This window comes from Taudactylus pleione, unplaced genomic scaffold (assembly GCF_031769625.1).
Source record: "Taudactylus pleione unplaced genomic scaffold, aTauple2 ptg001683l, whole genome shotgun sequence".
Lineage (NCBI taxonomy): Eukaryota > Metazoa > Chordata > Amphibia > Anura > Myobatrachidae > Taudactylus > Taudactylus pleione.
Window position 1 is genome coordinate 174,349 of NW_028286080.1, and position 24,016 is coordinate 198,364.

At 45.5% G+C, this 24,016-nt stretch overlaps 1 protein-coding gene across 3 annotated transcripts in view; it reads right to left on the bottom strand.

Annotated features, from left to right (window-relative positions):
• Positions 1–6,770: 6,770 nt before the first annotated feature.
• Positions 6,771–24,016, bottom strand: part of ORMDL1 (ORMDL sphingolipid biosynthesis regulator 1) — a 41,861-nt gene continuing 24,615 nt past the window's right edge. For all 3 annotated transcript variants that reach the window (XM_088464549.1, XM_088464548.1, XM_088464550.1), the window contains exons 2-4: positions 21,281–21,461; positions 18,048–18,199; positions 6,771–8,840 (exon numbers count right to left, since the gene is read on the bottom strand). In XM_088464549.1, the coding sequence (XP_088320675.1) occupies positions 8,705–8,840; positions 18,048–18,199; positions 21,281–21,454 (462 nt within the window). In that variant the 5' untranslated portion in view covers positions 21,455–21,461 and the 3' untranslated portion in view covers positions 6,771–8,704. The remainder of the gene's footprint in view (positions 8,841–18,047; positions 18,200–21,280; positions 21,462–24,016) is intronic.

Sequence of the window (24,016 nt, forward strand, 5' to 3'; positions counted from 1 at the left end):
CCCACCCTGGGAGCCCAAAACCTAACCCTCCCCCCCCCCCACGGCTGTGCACTGCGGCACCCGGCATCCGCTCGATCGGGATGCCGGGGCGCCGGTCTCCTGACATCGGCCAAATGATAGGCGTCTAGATTTAGACTCCTGTCATTCGCCCCTAGTTGGGATTACAGTGTCTGGAAGCCAGCGGTCAGTATTTAGACCATCGGTTTCCGGAGACTACATCCCCGCTGATCGGCGTGTGACCAAGATATTATGTTTGACAGCCCGGCCGTTGGGTTGCTCCTATTATTAAGCTGATAACGAAATGCACTTTGTGGGTTCATCCGCAGCACGCACTATGCGGCGTGTCCTGGGATTTTATTATGCTGTTGCTCCTGTGTACGATATAAATACAAAATGCGCTAATGTAATTACATCCAACCACACGGCCAAATGACTCACCAAAAAATTGACGGTGCAAAAGGGCCACATGCTTTAATGGTAGACACATTTTTATGGTTATATATCTCTATTTGAGGTTAGGATGAGGATTAGGCGTTTAGGGGAGGTTTAAGCTGCCAGAGGGGATGATTAGGGTTAGACTCTGGGGGGGGGGGATAAGCTTAGGATAGGTTTAGGCACTAGAGTGAGGCTTAGGGTTAAATAATAAAGTGTGGACTATTTTTATGTCGATCATTTGTACCTTTCATCCATGTCAACCTATTGCATGTCGACTATTTGGTGTCAACCAACTGACTGTGGACCTTTCATACCACACCCGAAAAAAACACCAATGTGAGCTTTTCAGTAGTGACATAGGCCCTGATTCAGAGCAGGACGCTCTGACCAGAGCGCTCGCTCTGAATCAGGGCCCTCCTCCATTAATATGGAGCGTCCTCCTGGATGCTTGTATAGCTGTGGGTGACCACCCACAGCATATACGAGCGTGCAGGATGATGGTCGCGATGGTCTTGACCATCGCCACTGCGAGCAGAAGCCTGCGGTTGAGTTTCTCAACCGCAAGGCCAGGAGTGATTTTGGCTCTATCAGAGCCAAAATCACTCCCACTGACATCACTAGTGATGTCAGTGGGGCCGGCTTCTGACGGTAGGCGTTCCCTTGGGAACGCCTCCGTCTGGGAGGCAAGCCCACCAAAGGGGGCGTGCTGTCAATCAACATCGACAGCACGCCCCCTTTGATCAGACACAACGAGCGAAGGAAAGTCCTTCGCTCGTCGCGTCTCGCGCATGCGAACGACGGAGCTCCCTCCGTCGTGCGCATGCGCAGTGCAGACCATTGACCCACTTGCGAGCGGACAGCCGCTCGCGAGTGGGTCTGAATCAGGGCCATTGTGCATTGCTATATCTGTATCACAGTACAGACGATGTTGCAGTAAAGATTTGTAACATACAGTAATATCAGTCCCTGCAGCCTCAACATATTGTGCAACGGCTCTTACACGGTGATTATAGGACTAGCGGGACAAGACATTTACAAATAACAATAGCACTGCTACAGAATTTAATCAGTAGGGATAGTAATTTACAGCTAATTGAATATCCTGCAATTAATAAGAAATACTGAAATATCATTTGACCTTATCCTATTTTTGATACCATCATACTTATTAGTGGATTTATGATCGCTGAATACATAATTTATGTTTTAATTCATTTCACTTGAATGTATTCACCATTTGCACTTTGCCTCTTTATAGTTTGCTGGGAATATTTTAGGAGTTTGGAATAAAGGTTACGTTTTAATATACAAGCCCTGGGGGATTCTCCTGTCACAATTTGTTATACAGGGAGTTGGAAAAGTCGCTCTGCAGTGATTGTGTGTCAGTGTGCGACAGTGTAAAATGCAATTAGACGAGCCACACAGACTGCCAGCGAGTCCCAGCCGGCCATGTTCGGCAGAGTTTGGGGTGGCTCCCCTATTTGAATTTTGGACCGTGCTGCAGGCACCAATGTCAGTCACTTAGCACAGTCACTGCGGTGGGACCTTCCAAACTCTGATCGTTTCCATATCAGTCTATCAGTGTCCCGTTTAGGAATACTGTGTTTCTTTTTGTTTTGACAAATGTGGGTTCCCCTAAGTTACTGGAAGCCGGGGTGGAGAAAAGATTCCCACATGCCCGGACTTCCTTATTTATTTTTATTTTGTTTGCAGAGTTTGAGTGTATTGTACAGGGGGTCATAGAGGGGACCCCCCTTTTTCAACAAGAGTTGAATTTGTATTTAGATGGCAGTAAATGGGGGATGGGAGACTTCCATGCCCGCCACCCACCCACTGCACTACAGATTTTTATTTCTGTAGTGTAGGGTGAGCTCTGTCCCCTTTGACACCATTGTAGGCCGGAATTGGTATGCCTAACCCTAACCCTCCCTCCCCCTAGCCTAACCCTAAGTCCCCCCGGGAGCCCTAAACCTAACCCTCCCCCCCGCAGCGCCCGGCATCACTACGATAGTGATGCCGGGCGCCGGGGAAATGCGGGCGTCTACATCTAGACGCCTGACATTTCACCCTTGCCGGGATAAGACAGTCGGGAAGCCGGCTGCCGGTATTTAGGCAGTCGGCTTCCCGATTGCCTCCCTGTAGGCCACCACAATTATGTTACAATAGTGAGGCATCATCCCCAGCAGTAGTAATTACCAGTTGGGCTGTGGCAAGTAAGTTTTTAACTTAAGCCAGGTACGACTAGATGTCTAGTGTGCCCAACATCATTAGCGACGGGACCCATCGGGGTAGCTGGCGACAGTAAGTGCATACACACTTGCCAATGCTGGCAGCAAGCATGGAGGCCATGCTGCATTCGGCACAATGGCCCTCGTTTATTAGATCGCCTGTTGGGCCTTTATGCAGGGCCAATGGAGGATGTCCCAGACAACGCCAGGGAGCGCACATAGTCTGCAACATAGTGGGTACATGCTAGACGATATCGCTCCGATCTGCCAGATCGGACGATATATTAGCATTAGTTACAGCAGCTGAATGCTGAGGACGAGTGGGACTTGTCTTTACCTCTCAAGAGGCAAAATTAGTTTGCCGGTTTAACACTCATTTAAGCAGTGTCTCATGCAAGAGACTCAGAGACCCGACATAGAGAGTTCCCGATTTCTGTGCTCCAGATTGTGACTCCTGAATCCGGCTTGTCCCGGACGAGTCTCCTCTCAGTTTCTGTTGGCCAACATTCTCCAGTTTCTGGGTCTTTTTTGCTAGACACATCAACGGGCAGGTCGGAGGGCTGCGATCTGTGAATCTTCCACCGTCAAGCCCAACCTCATTCCAAAAGCTAGAGCATGGACATGGAGTTGGCGCTTCCACTGATGTTGGGTAATAATTCCCATCTATTAGCCACCATTAGTCTGTTCATCCTAAAGGTTTTTGATGGGGTTGAGGCTACGAACTCTCTCCAAGCCAGTCAAATACTTCCACACTAAACTCGACATATTTTTTTGATGGACCTCGGTCTGTGCATGGGAGGCATTGTCATGCTGAGACAGGGAAGGGACGCAAGTTTGGAAGCACATGATGCTTTAGCATGTCATTGTATTATGTCGTATTAAGATTTCCCTTCACAGTAACCAACCATTATTATTCCTCCTCCAATAAACGTTACAGTTGGCATTAGCATTCTGGCCGGGAAGTGTTCTCCTGGCATTAGCCAGACCCACATTGCTGTTAGATGGTGAAACGTGATTGGTCACTGCCAAGAATGCTTAATCGCTACTCCAGGGCAGTGCTATCGGGTGCCCTGTGCCACTCCTGCCATCAAGGGTGAAGGCAGGCATGTGGAAAGCTGCCTGGATGGGCAGGATGGCTGGAGCGTCCTTTGGCACTGAAATCTAGATACAGGGGCTGTGGGGTAGCAACAGTGCTTCCCCAGGGCCCTGTGCAATGGCACCCTGCTGGGTACGTGTCCAGAGCGTTCTTTGGCACTGAAGCTGCACTGCTAGATAGGGCCATGGGACCCTGGACAATGGCACAGCTCGCACACGCCTCCCTACAGCCCTATACCACCACTCCAGCCGACGTTTAGCATTGCACATGGCGATCTGAAGCGTGTGAGCAGCTGGTCGCCCATACGCGCACATTCTGTGATGATCCTGGCACAGTGCTTGTGCTGACGTTGCTGCCAGAAGCAGTTTGGAAATAGTCAGTGAATGTTCCAACAACTTCTACCCACAACCTCTGCGACGGGTGCTGTCCCAGGTGAGGTGCTGTTGCTTCCAGACATTTCCACTTCACAATACCAGCACTGACAGGTGACCGGGAGCAGCTCTAGCAGGGCAGAAACCTGGCAAACTAACCTGCTGGAAAGGTGGCATCCTCTGGGCGTGTAATGTTGTAAGTCACTGCGCTTTTCTCTACGACCATTCTGCTGCCAATGTGCGACTATGGAGATTGCATGGCGGCATGATGGATTTATGCACCTGTCAGCAATGAGTGAGGCGGATACGGCAAAAAAAAAAACAATTATACCAGGTGTCACATCCTTTTGCCCATGTAGTGCCAATAGGTGAGTGCGAAGCTGGTGCGTTGCCGCCCTCTGGTGGTGAAGTTTTGAATCGGCAGCCAGTTCAACACAAGTTATGAAGCCAACGTCTCTCACACTACTTCAGTCTAGCCACCTTATGGCTCCTGTCCGATTCTGATCCTTAATCACCCTGATCCTAAACCCACACCTCATACAGGCACTCAGCCGGCATTCGGGCACACAGGGAGACTTCCAATAGACAGATAAAAAGCACTCGCCTCATAACATTGTCTCCACGATTGCTGCTTGAGAGTATTTGGGGTCTATTTACTAAGCCTTTGGTTGTAGATACAGCGAACGGAGATAAAGGACCTCATTCAGAGCCGGTCGCACAGAGCGTGCGGTCGGTCTGAATGAGGGGAGGACGTCTTGAATTTTCAAGACGTCCTCCTTTGCGGTGGGAAGGCTGTGGGTTAACACCCACAGCCTTACGACCGCCTAAGGTGATGGTCAAGATCATCGCGACCATCGGGGCTTACGACGAGACCCTAGGGTAGGGTCTCCCTCTGTCTGAGCCGGAAGCTCTCCACTGACATCACTAGTGATGTCAGTGGGGCCGCCCCCAAACAGTAGGCGTTCCCATGGGAACGCCCCCGTTTGGGCTGCCACCCCCCCGGCCCGCCTTCCAAACGGGACGAGCCGTCAATCAACATCGACAGCTCGCCCCCTTTGGATCGAGACCCGATACACCGTTGGTCGTAGCGGGCCTCACGCATGCGCTGTGGGGGCCATCGACCCGGTCCGAGCGCATCGGCGCTAACGACCGGGTCTGAATGACCCCCAAAGTCCCAAACAATTAGCTCCTAACTAATTTTTTCAAATACAGCCTGACATGGCAGTCAGGAGCTGATTGCTTGGGACTTTGGCCCTCATTCAGAGCCGTTCGCTATTTGCGGTCGTTCGTTTAAAAACAAGGGGTGGCTATTCAAATGATCCGTACGCACATTGCAGTCTGTTCACACCTCTAAGTCTGAACGAACGAGCAAAACATACGCTCGTTTATTTGTTAAAAACGCCCCCTGGCCGCTCGCACCATACGTCATGTCCGCTATTTATTAGATTAATCGAGTACATCGACCAGCGTATGAACTGCTCGCTATTCTTGTGGTTGGTGTTTGCTACCACAAATTTGCGAGCAGTTCTGGCTCTAAAATAACCCAGTGACGTGGTCATTGACGCTGCTGTTTTAAATATACACACCCATAAAACGCCCGTTTTGACCTTTAAGCACGCCTGCGTTCGGATCTCCACTCCCCATTTTCAAGCACCTTCCCCTGTTACCACCCACATACGCCTCATTCTGTCACTCAAAATAGCAGGCACTCGCTATATAGCGTACAAACGATTTTCGGCCGCACTGACTGGTTCGCGCATGCGTACTAAAAAGCGTACGCATGCGCAGATGTGCAAACATCGCTCGGAACGAGCGTACTGCCGCTAACGAGCGGCTCTGAATGAGGGCCTTTATCTCAGTTCACTATCTCCATCCAAGGCTTAGCAAATAGACCCCTTTGTCTCTAATGGTGCATACACACAGGACGATAGTCAATGATAACAATATCATTCAACGATCTCCCGGGTGTGCTGAATGATCGATATCAATCATCCAGGACACCACCAACGACCGGTGATCAACGATTGCGGGTCCTTATAGTAACATGGTCGATTTCGACCAGGTTGGCCTGCATGCGCGGTCGATGGACGATACCTCATACGTGCCCACACATTGCAGGTCATTGGTGGGTTGGAGGCACCGAAAAATGCACGATATGAACCATAACGATATGATCAATATCATTATCTTTCACATCGCGCATTTTAATCCTACCGCGTGTACGCACCATAAGAAGCCGATATCCCGTAGAAAGACATTTTTTATACAATAGTGTATACATCCTGCCCATGCACAGTATTTATTGCTGTTTGGATTCTAGTGATCAATAAACACCTCATCTGCCGGAGTGAAAACGGAGCTTATTGTCATATTGGTGGTACTGGCGTGAGATGACGTGCGCCGTGTGACATGGCGCCTTATCCGGCTGGAAGTAGCCATTAATGGATGGGGAGACTGCGGCCACACAGTGAGGCACATGGTCAGCAGCAACGCTCAAGTAGGCCGTGGCATTTAAGTTACCGCTCAGTCTAATGTGTGTAGTTTTTACGTTCTCCCCATTGTAAATGGAAATGTAATCCTATACAAAGAACGCTGAATCCCTGCTACCTTCTTATGTACAAAAACACTGAAACATCAAGGGCAAAAGTTGTTTTATTCTGTAAACTGAAAAGCTACCGAGAATGAAAACATAAAAACAAAAAGGGAGAGAAAAACTTTTCAATGTTGACAACAGTAAAAGCAGCAGAAAAAATGTTCAAGGTCTACAATGTCTGCAAATACACGTCAGCTTCTCCAAACAACTTTATTCAAACCCCCCCAAAAAACAACAAAAATTTATTAACTAAAACTTTTTAGTTTTTCTCCAAAAACATTGAGAATTCGCGTGTGTGTGTGTATATATATTAATATATATATATATATATACATATAAACACACACACATATATATATATATATATATATATATATATATATATATATATATATATACACACACACATACACACTTATACATACACACACACTATATATATTACACACATTTTATCCATGAACGGGTAAACCTGTACAAGCTCTACATTTTTGACAAATACCTCACACAATTGTTAGTGTATATGTATATATATATATGTAACAATTTTCTGAGGTATTTGTCAACTATTAAGGGCTTGCAGGGGCGTCTTAAGAGAGGAGGAGGCCCGTGAGCACTCCCCGGTGGCTGGCAGCCGACTGACGCTGCTGGCCAGCCACCGGAGCATTAGTAGACTCCGGGCACAAGAGCGCCCATTTGGCGGCCATTTTCCGGCGTTCTGTCCATGCACAGTAGACTCCGGGCGCACTCTAGTGCCCGGAGTCTACTGCGCATGTGCGGTACACCGGAATGGCCTCGGCGGCCATTTTTCCAGTGTTCTGAGCAGCGCTGACACCCGACGTGGGACCTAAAAAAATATGGGTGCAGTGTGTGCATTGCGGGGCCCCCCTGGACCCGCATACACTGCACCCGTTATAGATACGCCACTGTGCACAGGGTGCCCCCGTTAATGGAGATATACGTTTGTGTGTGTATACATACAACAGAATCCTTAAGAGTTTGGTATACATATGAGCCGTTATCCGATCTATAAGAGTTGGCTTCTAAATGCTATGTTGAATAGATTTGTTCTCTCGTACCGACTGTAGCTCGTCCTACTGAACACTTCCAGGACGACGCTGGCCGCTGACACAATTTGCGCCAAACCCAGTAATAACATTATACAACACAAAAAGTAAAATAATACTATAATGTATTCTACATTCTTCTCGAAAGAGAAGCAGCTATGGAGATTGTGCGGCTGCAGAATTACGCGTTGCATGGATTAGAGAAGTCACAAAGAGGTGAAAAATTATCTTAAAATAAACGACACTTGTCATGAGGGAATTCTCGCACGTCTGAATGGTGATAACCAGGTGACTACAACGCACACGTGAGACCGCTCAGGCAGAAACACAAGTGACAGACACCGCAGGGGTGGGGGACAAGCAAACAAACACAGGAAACAATAAAATAAAATATACTAGTGCACTTCATTAATAACACGTCATGCAGCACGTCAGGTCAGCTAGTGAATTATGTCGCATGAACAAATGGGCTTCGCTACGCTTGATAAAATGATCAAAAACCAGATAGAGAAGTGGGCACGTTTATTGTTTTGCCGAATAGATGAGGTCCGTGATACGCCCGTCAGTTATCACATGGCAGTTTCTACCCTTGTTCTGTCGTTCAGGCCAGTCTTGTTTATGCACGGCAAACGCCGGGTCACAGCTGGGCCCGCCCAGCTCCCAATCTACGCCCCTCTCTCTACCGCCTTCAGAGGATACGGGGGGGGGGGGGGGGGGGAACGGGGGAGACGCGCCTTCTTTATCAAAGTCAGTGTGGATCCCAACAGCTTACAAAGAAGGCGCAGTTAGAACGGTACTGTATAAACGGTTACGGTGGCCTAGTCGGCTATCCGTTTCGTCAGGATGGATAAAACCCACGGCCGAGAAGATCTGCGCTCGAGACAACAAATGTAGGCATCACAGGATTTGCCTGCTCAGTATTTGTTGATGCCAAAGATTCGGACCCCGTGCAGCTGAGGTAACTTTGGGATAAGGACGCTGAGGAGAGAGGCGGTGTTTATGAAGAAATGCGTTGGGTCATACTTTGTATAGAAGCTGGTCAGGAAGTATCTGGGGAGAAAATAAAAAAAAGATGAGGTAGAACAAGAACGTGAATGTTAGCTCATTTGGGGGGGGGATAAGCCTTGGAGAGTAATGCAGTGGAGAGAGATAAACTACCAGCCAATCAGCTCCTAACTGCCACATTACAGATTGTGAGGTAAGATGTATTAATAGCGGTATCCAATTAGCCCCAAACATTGTTCGGACGCTAATGGATCCCCCACGGCTAGCCAATCAGCCCCTAAGTCCCACCCGATGTCGCAAAAAATTATCCCAGAAAAGGGCAGTTTTTTTTTCACCAGCTCAATGGCGAAAACACATAGGTCCTTGAACTTATCACAGATCCTATGTGTTTTCAGGCGAATTATTTTATTTGTTCGTCAGGCGAAAAAAAAAATAATAAAAAAAATGGGGATTATTAACAAAAAATCCCAGTTATTTCCCCCCCCCCCCGAAAATTGGGGCTAATTGGATACCGCTATAAGCCTTGGAGAGTGTTAAGAGTACCAATCAATCAGCTTCTGTCATTTTTCAAACACAGCCTGTGACTTGGCAGTTAGCAGCTAATCGGCTGGTACTTTGGGGTCTATTTACTAAGCCTTGGATGGAGATAAATGGAAAGGAGATTAAGTACCAACCAATCAGCTCCTGTTATGTCACAGACTGTTTGAAAAATGACAGTTTGGAGCTGAATGATTGAGACTTTATCTGTAGTGTTCCCGCTAGGCTGCTGTTGTAGCGGAGTGCCACATTTTAAAAGGGCAAAAAGCGCCCTGCCCTTTTAACGGCATCCTGCTAAAGCAGCCTGCCCTGAGCCTTCCCCATCTGCGGGCAGCAGTGTCCCGCAGGTGGTAAAAGTTGTGGTGACCATTCACCGCCGGGTGAATGGGCGCAGTGCGCATGGCATCTAGTCACCTTGAGTGCTGGGCACGCCCCCAAGTGTGACAAATTGGAGGCGTGTCACAAGGACACACCCCTTTACCCTATTCGGGAGCACGCGCTGCAGAGTCTAGCAGGAACATTAATCTCCATCCAAGGCTTAGTAGATAGACCCCTAAATGTCATGTCAGTCAGAATAGAATATCTGTATTATTTGTGTAATATATGGACTAGGGCCCTGATTCAGAGCCGGACGCTCTGACCAGAGCGCTCGCTCTGAATCAGGGCCCACCTCCATAAATATGGAGCGTCCTCCTGGACGCTCGAATAGCTGTGGGTCACCACCCACAGCATATACGAGCGTGCAGGATGATGGTCGCGATGGTCTTGACCATCGCCACTGCGAGCAGAAGCCTGCGGTTGAGTTTCTCAACCGCAAGGCCAGGAGTGATTTTGGCTCTATCACAGCTTATGCGAGCGGCCAAAAAGATGGTCGCAATGGTCGACCATCGGGCTTGCGACGAGACCCTGCGGTAGGGTCTCGCTGCCGCAAGCCCAGGAGTGCTTTTGGCTCTATCAGAGCCAAAAGCACTCCCACTGACATCACTAGTTATGTCAGTGGGGCCGGACCCAGACGGTAGGCGTTCCCATGGGAACGCCTCTGTCTGGGCAGCAACGCCCCCGGCACGCCCACCAAAGGGGGCATGCTGTCAGTCACCATCGACAGCACGCCCCCTTTGGTGCGAGACCCATAGCGACAGCCAGGGTCTCGCGCATGCGCACGACGGAGCTCCCTCCGTCGTGCGCATGCGCATTAGGGCACCATCGACCCGCTTGCGAGCGCTCAGCGCTCGCGAGCGGGTCTGAATTAGGCCCTCTGTCACTATCCCTTTCCAGCTAATAAATGTAAGTATGCAGGGAAGTGAGAGTATCTGCCATGAGTAAAAGATTCCCATAGGCTTTATGGAACATACATATAGAGCAAGTGGCCCTACCTTTGTTAGCTGTAAGCCCAATTACACCTGCCCATTAAACTGCAATTTACAATAAACAGCAGGTAAAGGTTGAGGTTCATTAGATTAATATCAAACCGTGATGTTACAGTGCATCCGGAATGTATTCACAGCACTTCACTTTTTCCACATTTTGTTGTGTTACAGCCTTATTCCAAAATGGAATAAATTCATTTTTGTCCTCAAATTCTACACACAATACCCCATAATGACAACATGTAAAGTTATTTTTGAGATTTTTGCAAATTAATAAAAAATAAATAATAAAAAAAAAAGTAGTAAGAAATCACATGTACATAAGTATTCACAGCCTTTGCCATGAAGCTCAAAATTAAGCTCAGGTGCATCCTGTTTCCACTGATCATCCTTGAGATGTTCCTACAGCTTAATTGGAGTTCACCTGTGGTAAAATCAGTTGATTGGACATGATTTTGAAAGGCATACACCTGTCTATATAAGGTCCCACACTTGACATTGCATGTAAGAGCACAAACCAAGCATGAAGTCCAAGAAATTATCTGTAGACCTCCGAGACAGGATTGTCTCGAGGCACAAATCTGGGGGAGGGTACAGAAAAATATCTGTTGCTTTGAAGGTTCCAAAGAGCACAGTGGCCTCCATCATCCGTAAATGGAGGAAGTTCGGAATCATCAGAACTCTTCCTAGAGTTGGCCGGTTGTCTAAACTGAGTGATTGGGGGAGAAGGGCCCTAGTCAGGGAGGTGACCAAGAACCCGATGGTCACTCTGTCAGTGCTACAGCATTCCTCTGTGGAGAGAGGAGAACCTTCCAGAAGGACAACCATCTCTGCAGCAATCCACCAGTCAGGCCTGTATGGTAGAGTGGCTAGACGGAAGCCACTCCTTGGTAAAAAGCACATGGCAGCCCGCCTGGAGTTTGGCAAAATGCAAAACAAAATTTTCTGGTCTGATGAGACAAAGATTGAACTCTCTGGTGTCAATGCCAGGCGTTATATTTGGAGGTAACCAAGCACCGCTCATCACCAGGCCAATACCATGGGGATGTTTTTCAGCAGCAGGAACTAGGAGACTAGTCGGGATAGAGGGAAAGATGAATGCAGCAATGTACAGAGACATCCTGGATGAAAACCTGCTCCAGAGCGCTCGACCTCAGACCCCATGGGGCGAGGGTTCAACTTTCAGCAGGACAACGACCCTAAGCACACAGCCAAGATATCAAAGGAGTGGCTTCAGGACAACTCTGTGAATGTCCTTGAGTGGCCCAGCCAGAGCCCAGACTTGAATCCGATTGAACATCTCTGGAGACATCTGAAAATGGCTCAAAACAGTAATTTAAGTCGAACTCTGGCGCACACACAGTATCTGCACCAATCCCGCTCACCAAAATCCTGCCCAATCAGGTACTGCAGTAATACATAGTAATGATAGGAAAGGGGGATCAAAGGCGATACATACAAATAATTCCAAATAAATAGATGACAAACCAAAAAAGTGCCAAATTCAAAAGAAATGTCCAAAAAAATCAATGTAGATGGTACCTTTATTTCTTCTTAGAGTTACTCCGTAACAGGAGAGATGAATACGTGAGGAAAAAAGAGAAAAAAGGCACACAATGTGAAGTACTGATAAATGGGTTAATATATCCCCCTTTTTTGTGTTGATCGTGGAAATGGTGTTTATATAGTTCCCAAAAAGAGAAGAAAGTGAAAGGGACTCGCCACCAATATCTTCCAAAATTTATAGCGTACCAATGACTCACACAAATGGTACGACAACAGAACACAAAGGTTTCTTTGGAAGGAAATCGCCTTTAAATGGTTACACAAGATAAATCATATGAGGCGTACCCCAACTCACATCTCCAATAGTTGTGATCCACACATCAAGGTTTCTTTATACTTATAGAGGATCTCGTCACACACGAAGATTTAAAAAAAAAAAAAAATTTTTATTGCACAAAAAATTTAAAATTCAAACGTCCTTATAACAAAAAGCGCTCTGACATAAATTGAGTACCAGGATCCAGAGCAATGGATGATATATACTAGTAGTACCTTATAGGAAGTAAGGTCCGGACGTAAATCCAAATAGGGAAAAAAACTTCATATATCTCCAGAGCAATTCCAGGGTCTCTATAGCTATCCTTTAAATGTGCCCAGTAGTCACAGCACCAACGCCGTTTCGATCCTTATGGATCTTTTTCAAGGTGTGATCTACTACTGGGATTCTGAAGCTATATATACCTTGTAACAGGAAGGGAGGTAATTAATTAATGACCAGATATATTCTAAAACATTATATTCCTTAATCATAAACTTTGTAAGGTAATCAAATAAATTCAATATACCTTATAATTGTTCATCATGGGGCCTGTAGTGGAAAGTTGAACACGGGATTTAAACAGATAGTAGAAACCAGGAGGACGCAAACCGGAAGTTCTGCGTTCCACCTGGATGCGATGTGCATCCTATAACAATCCCTGTATGCCCAATGTATGTGTCATGAGTTCCGTTTGCTTTTAGAATAGCAGTCGAGTTAGATGTACCTAATCAGCGTCCACCAAGGGACCTGTGGTTGGGCGCTAAAAACGGGACTCGAGCGGACCACGGAAATTTGGATGACGCAAACCGGAAGTTCTGCGTTTCACCTAGCCGGAATGTGCATAGTATACAGTTCCCTATATGCCCAATACCAGCGTTATTAGTTCCGATAATTTGAGGAACATAAATGTTAGAAATTCAATATTCCATAGGGGATGACTAACCAATGTGGAATATAAATATAATTAAAAACAATGATACATATTCCATAAACGAGGATACAATATATCACTTATTGAACTAATTAAAACGTCACTGATGATAAATAAAAAAGTACAAGGAATAAATATTCACTACATATTAATAAATTAATTAAAATATGCAGTATAAGAAATGGCTAAACTAATTCGAAGATAAAATAAATTAAGTATATCATTATTTTATTGTAAGAACCACTTTAACTCAAAATCAGAATTAAGGCCTTCTGGTATTATGCTTTTCAATTTAAAAATCCACCGCATTTCAGATCTTGCAAGATTACCCTCTATGTCTCGAACCCTCCAATTTGATTTGATTTGTTGAATACCAACAAATTTAGAAATTTTTGATGGAGAGCATGCATGTTTATTAAAAAAGTGGTCGGAGAGAGAATGTGTTCTAAAACCTTTTTTAATATTTCGTATATGTTCCGCTATACGAGTTTTCAGGGCTCTACCTGTTTTGCCAATGTATATAGGGCCACATTCACACTCTATTAAATAAACTACATTCCCTGTGTGGCATGTGATGAAATCTTTAATCTCATAAGTATTGTCTTTCACAGTGAATTTGGTCATTTTACTTTCCTTTGATGAAACTGTCCTACATGCGATGCAAGATCCGCATCGATGGAACCCTTTAGATCTTATAGGGTTTCCGGAATCGTATTGCAAGGAACTTCGTACTAGGTTATTCTTTAAATTCAAACCTTTTCTATAGATAAACCTAGGTTTACTAGATATCATGTCTTTCAATACGGGATCTCTTAGCAAGAGATGCCAATGTTTTTTAATAATTTTTTCTTTTTCCTTATAATCGGATCCAAAATCTGATATAAAGGCCCATTCTGATGTAACATCATTTCTCTTATGTTTCTCTTTAAGAGTATCATTTCTATCAATGGCATTTACTTCTTGTTCTGCTTTTTCTACTAAATCCCTTGTATAGCCTTTCACCAAAAATTTATTTTGCATTGTTTCCGTTTGTTTTTTATACAATGCATTGAGTCTGAGGAATTGTCCTTTTGGGATTCCCTTTAGCCAGTTGGGATGGTGTTGGCTATTGAAAGGGATAAAGCTATTCGAATCTGTGGGTTTAGTGAAACCTTTGGTATGAATCATATTGTTATTAATGTAAATAGTAAGGTCCAAAAAATTAACTTCAGTATCACTGATATTAAAGGTGAGACAAATGTTACGATGATTGCTGTTTAAATATTGACAAAGTTTTTGAAGATCTTCCTGGGTGCCACTCCAAATAAACAGGATGTCGTCTATAAACCTATGCCAGGACACCAAGCTCGCACCAGCCAACGCAGAGTCCCACACAAAATCTTGTTCACAACGGGACATAAATAAATTTGCGTAGCTTGGTGCTAACTTGGTGCCCATAGCTGTTCCTATCTTCCTGATGTAATAATCCCCCTCAAAATAAAAATAATTATTTTCTAAAATAAATTGAATTCCTTCTAAAATGAAATCTATTTTGTTAGGTATCATTTCTATTCCTTCAAGATGTCGTTTAACAGCTTCTAAACCATCCTCATGTTTTATTATACTATAAAGTGAGGTCACATCAGCTGTGACTAAAAACATATCTTTCTTCCATTGTACATTTTTCAATTTATTGATAGTATCCGTAGTATCTTTTAAATACGATTTCCCCCTAACTACTAGTGGTTGGAGGAAAAAGTCAATCATCTCCGAAAGATTTGTAGTCAATCCTCCTGAACCCGAAATGATGGGTCGTCCTGGAGGAGCCACAGGATTTTTGTGAATCTTAGGCAATGTGTATATCGTAGAGGTTTTTGCATTTTGGACATTTAAGAAATCAAACTCTTTTTTTGTAATGACTCCATTTTCTGAATATTTATTCAAGAATTTTAAATAATTCCCTTTTAAAAGGTTTGAATTTAAAGAATAACCTAGTACGAAGTTCCTTGCAATACGATTCCGGAAACCCTATAAGATCTAAAGGGTTCCATCGATGCGGATCTTGCATCGCATGTAGGACAGTTTCATCAAAGGAAAGTAAAATGACCAAAATTCACTGTGAAAGACAATACTTACGAGATTAAAGATTTCATCACATGCCACACAGCGAATGTAGTTTATTTAATAGAGTGTGAATGTGGCCTTATATACATTGGCAAGACAGGTAGAGCCCTGAAAACTCGTATAGCGGAACATATACGAAATATTAAAAAGGTTTTAGAACACATTCTCTCTCCGACCACTTTTTTAATAAACATGCATGCTCTCCATCAAAAATTTCTAAATTTGTTGGTATTCAACAAATCAAATCAAATTGGAGGGTTCGAGACATAGAGGGTAATCTTGCAAGATCTGAAATGCGGTGGATTTTTAAATTGAAAAGCATAATACCAGAAGGCCTTAATTCTGATTTTGAGTTAAAGTGGTTCTTACAATAAAATAATGATATACTTAATTTATTTTATCTTCGAATTAGTTTAGCCATTTCTTATACTGCATATTTTAATTAATTTATTAATATGTAATGAATATTTATTCCTTGTACTTTTTTATTTATCATCAGTGACGTTTTAATTAGTTCAATAAGTGATATATTGTATATTGTATCCTCGTTTATGGAATATGTATCATTGTTTTTAATTATATTTATATTCCACATTGGTTAGTTATCCCCTATAGAATATTGAATTTTTAATATTTATTGTATATTTTATCCTTGTTTATGGAATTTGTATAATTGTTTTTATTAATATTTATATTCCACATTGGTTAGTCATCCCCTATGGAATATTGAATTTCTAACATTTATGTTCCTCAAATTATCGGAACTAATAACGCTGGTATTGGGCATATAGGGAACTGTATACTATGCACATTCCGGCTAGGTGAAACGCAGAACTTCCGGTTTGCGTCATCCAAATTTCCGTGGTCCGCTAGAGTCCCATTTTTAGCGCCCAACCACAGGTCCCTTGGTGGACGCTGATTAGGTACATCTAACTCGACTGCTATTCTAAAAGCAAACGGAACTCATGACACATACATTGGGCATACAGGGATTGTTATAGGATGCACATCGCATCCAGGTGGAACGCAGAACTTCCGGTTTGCGTCCTCCTGGTTTCTACTATCTGTTTAAATCCCGTTTTCAACTTTCCACTACAGGCCCCATGATGAACAATTATAAGGTATATTGAATTTATTTGATTACCTTACAAAGTTTATGATTAAGGAATATAATGTTTTAGAATATATCTGGTCATTAATTAATTACCTCACTTCTTGTTACAAGGTATATATAGCTTCAGAATCCCAGTAGTAGATCACACCTTGAAAAAGATCCATAAGGATCGAAACGGCGTTGGTGCTGTGACTACTGGGCACATTTAAAGGATAGCTATAGAGACCCTGGAATTGTTCTGGAGATATATGAAGTTTTTTTCCCTATTTAGATTTAAGTCCGGACCTTACTTCCTATAAGGTACTACTAGTATATATCATCCATTGCTCTGGATCCTGGTACTCTATTTATGTCAGAAGCTTTTTGTTATAAGGACGTTTGAATTTTAAATTTTTTGTGCAATAAAATTTATTTATTTATTTATTTTTTAAATCTTCGTGTGTGACGAGATCCTCTATAAGTATAAAGAAACCTTGATGTGTGGATCACAACTATTGGAGATGTGAGTTGGGGTACGCCTCATATGATTTATCTTGTGTAACCATTTAAAGCCGATTTCCTTCCAAAGAAACCTTTATGTGTTCTGTTGTCGTACCATTTGTGTGAGTCATTGGTACGCTATAAATTTTGGAAGATATTGGTGGCGAGTCCCTTTCACTTTCTTCTCTTTTTGGGAACTATATAAACACCATTTCCACGATCAACACAAAAAAGGGGGATATATTAACCCATATTAACCCATTTATCAGTACTTCACATTGTGTGCCTTTTTTCCTCACGTATTCATCTCTCCTGTTACGGAGTAACTCTAAGAAGAAATAAAGGTACCATCTACATTGATTCTTTGGACATTTCCTTTGAATTTTGCACTTTTTTGGTTTGTCATCTATTTATTTAGAATTATTTGTATGTATCTCCTTTGATCCCCCTTTCCTATTATTACTATGTATATCTGAAAATGGCTGTGCACCGACGCTTCCCATCCAACCTGATGGAGCTTGAGAGGTGCTGCAAAGAGGAATGGGCGAAACTGCCCAAAGATAGGTGTGCCAAGCTTGTGGCATCATAATCAAAAAGACTTGAGGCTGTAATTGCTGCCAAAGGTGCATCAACAAAATATTCAGCAAAGTTTGTGAATACTTATGTACATGTGATTTCTTAGTTGTGTGTTTTTTTTATTAAATTGGCAAAAATCTCAAAAAAACTTTTTACACATTGTCATTATGGGGTATTGTGTGTAGAATTTTGAGGACAAAAATTATTACATTTTGGAATAAGGCTGTAACATATCAAAATGTGGAAAAAGTGAAGCGTTGTGAATACTTTCCGGATGCACTGTATATGTTAAAGAGTTTAAACTAACAAGTTAACTTACAGAATAATCGGAGAGATTGTGAAGAATTTTCTTGACGACGTAAACTGCACCCCATAATCCAGCTGTTCCCAGTGCGTTAGTAGTCTGGCTTTGCCCTGGTCTGGCGTTTCGAATGGTGTGCCCTTGACTGCATGTAAAAACACATACATTCCCTGCAGCAAAAAAAATAAAAAAAAAGAACAACATTAATGCATCAAGGCAGGAATAAATGACGCACTGATTAACCAGAGCCCCCATCATTTGCAGAGTCCAAATCTGCAGATAGATGTGGGTGCAGCACACTAGGGGGCAGGGCCATAGCCCAGTGGGTGTGTTCAGTGCTTCTTACGTTCTAACACGTCCAACCGTTTTGCGCCCGAACTGCTGCATGCACTGTGGACGAAACTGCAAACGCAGCAACCACTCAGCATAGCAGGCGAGGGATGTACCTCTAACTTCCCGCAAACCGGGACTAACTAACATGCCCGCAATCGTGACATTTGGGAGGAAGGGACTATCCAGCTCATATTCCATCATATGAAGCAATTTCATATGGGGAAACCTTTAACACACTTTTATATGACCTAAAGAATTACAGGCGGTGGAAATATCTTTCCCCAAATGAAGAAAGATATGATCACAGTTTAAAAGTTGCATAATGTGCTTAGGAATTTCATAACAACAAAGCTTTTCCTAAGGCGTTATGTAAAAATTAAAAATGAATTCCTGAGACGAGTTGGTGGCGGAATGTTTCCATATATGAGCTGTTCCATACGGCAGTCTAATCAGTTATTCCCACGGGTAGCTCGGACGCAATGCCAGCACTGGGTAACCTGGCACAGACACATGGCCAGGACTGTGACTGGCGTGCTATTTCTGAGCACTGAGCTTCCAGGGAACTCAGAGCTAGAGTTAATAAATGACATATCCAAGGTCGCAATAAATGACATGCCCAAGGCACGTCTTGTAACAGTAGCAAAAACAAGTCAGACAATGCAAAGTGTTTATGAGGTCAGAGGAAAAACATCACTTTGCTTTTAGTAAATTACCCATCACAATGTAAGGCAGATGTCAGACAGACATACAGTGTAGTCTCACTAGTAATTTTACCCTCACAGACATTTAAGAAGTATGTGAAAATTACTTGGAGCACCTCGATCTTTGATGTGCTTTATAATATGTTGAAAAAAAATATTATAAACGAATTACACCTGGTGTAGTGACCGAAACGGTAACATAAGCAGATTCGTGTGTGTGTGTGTGTGTGTGTGTGTGTGTGTGGGGGGGGGGGGGGGGGGGGGGAAGGACAATATAGGGTTATACTGATTTTAGATTTGAGGAATAAAGCCATAAATATCACTTTTATTCTATAGAACATAATAGGTTACGGAGGACACATTAATTATGCACAGAATGAGGTTTGGGATTAAGGCGTTTAATAATAAAATATTTGATTATAACACTTAGAGAGCTATGTGCTTAACTGCGCAACAGGCAGGTGTTCCTATAATCATTACTGTCTGGGGAACGGAGGCAACAGCTAACTCTGGAGGCTATATACAGCAACGGCTCCTTGCCCTCTGGAGGCTGCATACAGCACGGGCCCCGGCCCCCCTGGAGGCCACACACAGCACGGGCCCCGTCCCCCTGGAGGCCACACACAGCACGGGCCCCGGCCCCCCCTGGAGGCCACACACAGCACGGGCCCCCCTGGAGGCCACACACAGCACGGGCCCCGGCCCCCCTGGAGGCCACACACAGCACGGGCCCCGGCCCCCCTGGAGGCCACACACAGCACGGGCCCCGGCCCCCCTGGAGGCCACACACAGTACGGGCCCCGGCCCCCCTGGAGGCCACACACAGTACGGGCCCCGGCCCCCCTGGAGGCCACACACAGTACGGGCCCCGGCCTCCCTGGAGGCCACACATAGTACGGGCCCCGGCCCCCCTGGAGGCCACACATAGTACGGGCCCCGGCCCTCTGGAGGCCACACATAGTACGGGCCCCGGCCCTCTGGAGGCCACACATAGTACGGGCCCTGGCCCTCTGGAGGCTACACATAGTACGGGCACAGGCCCTCTGGAGGCTACACATAGTACGGGCCCCGGCCCCCCTGGAGGCCACACATAGTACGGGCCCCGGCCCCCCTGGAGGCCACACATAGTACGGGCCCCGGCCCCCCTGAAGGCCACACATAGTACGGGCACAGGCCCTCTGGAGGCTACACATAGTACGGCACAGGCCCTCTGGAGGCTACACATAGTACGGGCACAGGCCCTCTGGAGGCTACACATTGTATAGCCTCCAGAGGGCCAGGGCCTGTACTTAGTACAGGCAAAGGCCCTCTATGTATAGTTACAGGTGTAACAGTCTAACGTTTAAACCTCTGTATTTAGGAACTAGTGTATTTCAAATACACTGGAGGAGTTATCAAATCTTGGAGAGAGACAAAGAGGTCTATGTACTAAGCCTTGGATGGAGATAAAGTGAACGGAAATAAAGTACCAACCAAGCAGCTCCTAACTGCCTGTGACATGGCAGTTAGGAGCTGACTGGTTGGAACTTTATCTCCATCCAAGGCTTAGGGGTCTATTTACTAAGCAGTGTTATGAGACAGAGTGAAAAGTAATAAGGTACCAGCCAATCAGCTCCCAACTGTCATTTTTAAAACACAGCCTGTGAGATGACAGTTAGGAGCTGATTGGCTGGTACCTAATCATTCTTCACTTCTCCTAACACTGCTTAGTAAATAGACCCCAAAGTGGGGAAGCTGCTCATAGCAAGCGATCAGCTTCACACTGTCAGTTGTAAGCTGATCGGTTGCTATGGGAAACTCCTTTACTCTCTCTCTCTCTGGAAGATTTGATCAATCCCCCCCTAAACCTGTTTCAGGGTTGTTTTATTTGGATTTTTTTTTCTTCAAATTTTAGTGGAGAGAGATAAAAATGTGAGAGATAAAGCACCAACCAATCAGCTCCTAACTGTCACTTTTCAAACACAGCCTGCAAAGTGACAGCTAGGAGCTGAGTGGCTGGTGCTTTACCTCTCACAATTTTATCTCTCTCCATCTACAAGCTTTATTACATCTTCCCCTTAGTACCAACCAATCAGCTCCTGCCATGTCACAGGCTGCGTTTGAAAAATGACAGTTAGGAGCTGATTGGCGGGTACTTTATCCCCCTCCACGGCTTGGTACATCTCCCCCTGCAGCGACAAAGCGACTCCTCGGGCGTGACTCGGAGACAGCACTCACCAGGTTGTGAATGACATTAGTCAGCGTCCAGGCCACGGGGACACTGAAGAAGGGAATGCTGAGCAGGACGATGTGCAGCATTCCGACTCCCAGGGCGTAGGTCAGCCACATTCCACGGCTGTTCATAACCCGGGTGTTTGGGTTCACCTCGCTGTGAGCTACGCCCACGTTCATCTTTGCCCTGAGAAGTACGAGAAAGAGATGGTTATTACAGGAACATAAAGTGAGGCATGACAGTAACATTGTGCTTGTGAGCAACCCGTCTCCTGCACATATAACCAGGGGGTCTATGTACTAAGCAGTTTTAGGAGACAGAGAGTAAAGTAATAAGGTACCAGCCAATCAGCTCCCAACTGTCATTTTTCAAACACAGCCTGTGAGATGACAGTTGGGAGCTGATTGGCTGGTACCTTATTACTTTTCACTCTGTCTCCTAACACTGCTTAGTAAATAGACCCAATAATGTGTCCTGACTATGGGGGTCATTCAGACCCGCTCGCGAGCGGCAGTACGCTCGCAAGCAGGTCGATGTTCCCCACTGCGCATGCGCACGACGGAGGGAGCTCCGTCGTGCGCATGCGCAAGACCCGGGGAGCGACACGCTTTCCATCGCCCCGGGTCTCGCACCAAAGGGGGCGTGCTGTCAATGTTGATTGACAGCACGCCCCCTTTGGTGGGCGTGCCTGCCAGACGGAGGCGTTCCCATGGGAACGCCTACCGTCTGAAGCCGGCCCCACTGACATCACTAGTGATGTCAGTGGGAGTGATTTTGGCTCTGATAGAGCCAAAATCACTCCAGGGCTTGTGGCAGGGAGACCCTACCGCAGGGTCTCCGTCGCAAGTCCGATGGTCAAGACCATCGCGACAATCTTTTTGGCCGCTCGCATATGCTGTGGGTGGTCACCTACAGCTCTGCGAGCGGCCAGGAGGCTGCTCCATTTTCATGGAGGGCCCTGATTCAGAGCGAGTGCTCTGGTCAGAGCGTTCAGCTCTGAATCAGGCCCTATGCTCAGTAGCAGCATCTGTGCGTAGAAGCAAAACTAAGTAAGTGCACATACATTATATATATTATTTATATACAGGGCTGTAGAGAGCCGGGCTGGGTCCAGGTACTGGGAAGGGGCATGGCCTAATAAAGAGGCGTGGCTACATCTCCCTACCAAAGAAAAAAAAAATCCTGTAGATCCAGTAACTTGGGGTGGGGTTATGTTTCGGGGGTGTGCAGGAATGGGGAGCAAGCAATGCGATCAATTCCCCCCCCTTCTATCAGTTGCTGGCGAAGGAGACTCCGTGTACTCACTGCAGCGTGTGCTGGGCACCGCTGCCCCTGCCGCTGGCAGGATGGAGAGGGGGGCGTGCGGAGGACCCGGGCCCCCTCAGCAAGCCCCGGCCATCAGTACATACTGCACCCCCCCTCCCCTCCGGCGGATAGACACACACACACACACACACACACACACACACACACAGCGATTGTGAGATCTTGCAATGTAATAGTCGAAAATCTTAACCCAAAAAGATGGTAAGAATTACATGTAATACACGGATAACGGTAACACTTCTATAGATCAGTAATACAGACACTTGCAGGAGAAATCATTACATCCTGGGTCTGCTGGTAACAATGTGCACATTCCAGCAGCGCAAGTAATTACTAGCAGTAAGGTATGCGCGTCCGGGCTCTGAGTGATTAAGTAGGTTGGAAGACAAGCATCGTCGGTACGGTGATTACGGCCCATCACAGCTACAGACCTACTGTAATGGAGCCACGCGCAGCGATTCTGCCAGTCTAACTGCATGTCGCGGGGCGTACGGGCACCAAAATCATTGCCAATCCCATTCTCTCTGGTGTGTGGGGACAGCTTTGTAATAGTGACCTGGATTTGTAGGTTGTGTTCAATGATTTTGTTGCAACAGTCGTTTAACCGCGTTGTGAAGCCGACGCTGCGTCACCCTACATTGCCAATTAAAAGCAGCGATTCCATGAAAAATTTGATTTTTCTTTTTAAATAAATGATCGTGGTAAGCTATACGAAGAAACCTGGTAATTAAGGATTTTAAATTTGGCACAGTTTCCATAGTGTAATGTGACTACCGTGGCAACCACAGTCACATGATGTAGAGAACAGAGAGGCTTTGAAATGCCCCTCTGAGCTCTGTAAAATCCCTTCTCTTCTTCATCTTCCCACTCTGTTCTCACATGACATGCTGAGAGCTGTCAGTCTGTAGGGGCAATACCGGCGCTGACATCCCGATCGCTGGAATCCTGAAGGTAAGTAGCGGGGTGGGGGAGGTTAGGTTTAGGCACCGGGGAGGGAGGATTAGGGATAGGGTTAGGATATAGTTGTCGGGATTCTGACCGACGGGATCCCGAATGCCGGCATCCCATATCCAACACATTCTGTGCAATGTGCTGCGTACAACACCACGCTGCACGGCCGCAACCATCTTTGTAGACAATCTTTGTTCCATTACCTGTGCACCTCTTTAGTGTGCAAGGAAAAATGGGCACAGAAATCAGTCGTGGAGTGCTTTCACTCGACCGTTATGGAGGCAATCTGCGCACTGTGAGGGCGATTCATTTGTTTATCACTCCCGTCTATGTGACCTGAAGCCAGTCAAGTGTTTGTGTGACTAGACTCACGCTGGTCACAAGACGCGCATTCTCGCACCCTCATGCACAGGAATTAGCCGCGTTACCCATGCTAAGTGCCGGCCAAACTGCACATTAAGGCG